General features: G+C 40.6%; 1 protein-coding gene across 1 annotated transcript in view; it reads right to left on the bottom strand.

Annotated features, from left to right (window-relative positions):
- The window catches only part of Lgr5 (leucine rich repeat containing G protein-coupled receptor 5), a 123,953-nt gene that overhangs the window by 5,018 nt on the left and 115,718 nt on the right, over nt 1–3,217 (bottom strand). Inside the window, exons 14-15 of the mRNA XM_021204271.2 lie at nt 2,513–2,638; nt 1,413–1,558 (exon numbers count right to left, since the gene is read on the bottom strand). Coding sequence (XP_021059930.1) covers nt 1,413–1,558; nt 2,513–2,638 — 272 coding nt within the window. The remainder of the gene's footprint in view (nt 1–1,412; nt 1,559–2,512; nt 2,639–3,217) is intronic.

The following is a 3,217-nucleotide window of genomic DNA, read 5'->3' as shown; positions in this document are numbered from 1 at the left end:
TGTGTGTGTGTGTGTGTGTGTGTGAGTATGTGTATACATATGATTCTCAAAAGAATACGTGAAAAGTATGGAAATATTGATAGAGTGATCGGCTTTGAGCACTGTGTATGCTAAGGAGGACCTAAGTAGAAATAAAAATGCCAAGAATTTACCCATAGCTGTCATAGGTAGGTTTTGGGCTGCCCAGTCACTTCCCTTCTTTATCTCCTGAGACAGGGTCTCTCACTGAACCCGGAAGTCGCCCATTCAGCTGGGCTGGCTGTTCATTAAACACTAGATATTTGTATCTCACAACACTAACATTACAGATGCTAGCTGCCACTAGCATCCCACTTCATTATTGTTGTTGTTGTTGTTGGAAGTCTGACCTCCGATCGGATCGTCATGCTTACACACCAGGGCTAACTCGGGCCCCCCCTCCCCCACGTGGCTCGTGGCTGAGAATCGCAGGTCTTGAAAAATAAACTCCCTGAAGGACATTAGCATAAGTATGTAGTCCCAGGGGCTGATGGGGTGTCTGGAAGATAATGGGCTCTATGTTTTTAAATTTTAAGTTTTAAGGAGTAAACGCAGAAGACGTTAGAGTTGATGGGGCAAGAAGAGCTGAAACCAAAGCAAGAGAGCGATTTGTGTTGTGTGACCTAAAACAAACAAACAAACAAATGAACACCAAGGCTGTTAGCGCCTTCAACTGATGGGTATGCGGATAGGTTAAGGAAACTTAGCAGACTGGCTGAATTACGCGCTGGAATCAACAAGTCACTCAGACCCTAAGAATGAGAAGTGTTTCTGTTGGACTTTGTGCAAACTCGCAAGGTTGGCAGAGAGTGGAGGGGGTGGTGCCCAAGGCGCCTTCATCCCCGCAGGTGTGGAGATGCATTGCTTTCAGTTTAAGTAACGTCTTATGGCAAGGAAAGCCAAGGCTTTACAGACGTGATCTCATTTCACCTTCCTGACAGATACCCCTGTAGGGGACGAGGAGAACATGATTTAGAATTAGTTGCATGAGAAAATGAATTCTTAGGCCCTTCTGCTGGAATATGGAGGAATTTCAAATGTCTGAATCCCCCCATCCCCCTTTCTCTGGGCCAGAAAATTAAGCATGGATTTTTTTTTTTTTCTCTCTTTCAGAGAGAGAAATACGGGAGGATATTTGGGGAAAAAAAGTTTGGAAATCTTGATGGAGTGATTGCCTTTGAGCTCTGTGTATGCTAAGAAGGATCTAAGTACAAATAAAAATGCCAAGAATTTACTTATAAAATAGGCGGCAATTCTGTCTTTGTGAGTCTTTACAGGGTAAGGTTGATGCTCTGCTGGCTGATTACACAGGGACTCCTGACTTTCCTGGTCCATGTCCTAATGTTTCACGACCCTTCTGACTATAGCTTCCTCCCCATGACATCAGTTCTTACCTTGAACTTGAAATAACCCAGCGTCTTTCTTATGAAGGTCGTCCGCACCGTTGCCATCATCTTTATTCCATTGGTTAGAAATTTTATAGACATTCTCACACCCCCCAAATGCACAGCACTGGTAAGCAGACGGCATTTCTATAATCCTATACAAAAGAGGGACAAAGCCAAAAACATACACGTAAGGACAATGGGTCAGGAAATATAATGTTTATCTTTTCACCCAATATATAATGTTTACTTTGGGAGTTTAATCTAAGCCAGTTGCCCAAATTATAAGCTATTTGCACAATGGTGTTCATTCTAGTAATACTTAGAACCACAGTTATTAAAATTTACCATCATGAAGTGTTTATAAGTAAGGAACGTGAGTGATGGGATTTAAATGATCAAAAATTTCCATAATAAAATGGTTTAAGAAGTGAATGGTAGGAAAATTATGGCAAAATTATGTCAATTAACTAAAATATACCATAATGTTCTATGCACGATTAGATTCTAATAAACTTAAATGATGTAAAACATACCCTAGAAACAAACAACATAAAATGTTGCTCAAGGTGGCAATTTAAAATATACTTTTCTCTCTTCCGTACTATCTTTTCGGGGCTTTATTATATTCTTCATTTTAACGTGTGCGGGCAGGATTTCGATTTTGTTTACAGAACCTTTAAGATGTTTCTTTATTGTTCATAAGCATAGAGGTTTTAAAGGGCACTGCTTCCTCAACTATTAACTTAGTCCATTTTATTAGAACATGTACATTCTCAATGAAGGAAAAATTGTAAACAGAAGTGCAGGACTGTTGCACTGTTATTTAATTACACGGCCCACTATGTATCCCACGGATCAGTGCTTTTTAAACTCTTTCCGTGAACTCTGTGACTCTAGGAAGCATCTCTGAGAGGGAAAGGAAATGTGGTCAGGAAGACAGCTTTCCATATCGGCCTTGTCCTCACAGTGTCCCAGGGGTGGGGACTGAGGGCATGAAATGCATTTCACAAGGGTCTCATGACCTCACCAATTTCGAAACCACGACAACACGTCTGTTCTTTCACATGATCACAAATGTATCGTGTTTGTTTTAATGACAAACTCACTTGAGCTCTGGGAAGTTTGCAGATGGTATCAGGCTCTGTAAGGCTCGGTTCCCCGTTAATTTTAAGTGAGTTAAACCATGTAACCCAGTCACGGGGAAGGATGACAGGAGATTGGATGATAGGTCCCTGCAGAACATCAAACAAGGCTTTTAGTAGTGTCCATCAGCATAAAATGCGAATGTTTACAAAAGCAGTCTAAAGGTGACTTACGCTGCTCAATAAAAACTTAAGCAGGGTCCTTCCTTTCAATGATAAAGCTAACCCCTGTTGGTTTTAGTTTCCGATAGCTTTTTTATTTACAATCAGAACTGTAGGGGGACACACTTGAAATGTATCAAAATTGTTCTATATTTTGCCTCATTTTTGCCAAGTAGGGGCATCTAAAATCAAGGGGAAATACACATTTATTTGAAAACGGATAGGAAGGACCAATAAAAAGCTTAGCAGTTGATTCTGCCAACCCCTTCTGTCAGTGAGTGGGTGGGTTGGTGAGCAGGGGGAGGGGCTAGGGGAAGGGGGTTTTTGAAGGGGAAACCAGGGAAGGGGCTAACATTTGAAATGTAAATAAAGAAAATATCTAAAAGTAAAAAAAAAAAAAAAAAAAAAAAAAAAAGAAAGAAAATAGGACTTACCCCCCCCCCCCAAATAATAATAATAAAAGAAATGAATTCTCATCTTAACACACTCTGGTTGCTCAGCTGTCAC

Source organism: Mus pahari, chromosome 9 (assembly GCF_900095145.1).
Source record: "Mus pahari chromosome 9, PAHARI_EIJ_v1.1, whole genome shotgun sequence".
Lineage (NCBI taxonomy): Eukaryota > Metazoa > Chordata > Mammalia > Rodentia > Muridae > Mus > Mus pahari.
This window is presented reverse-complemented; position numbering and strand designations above follow the sequence as displayed.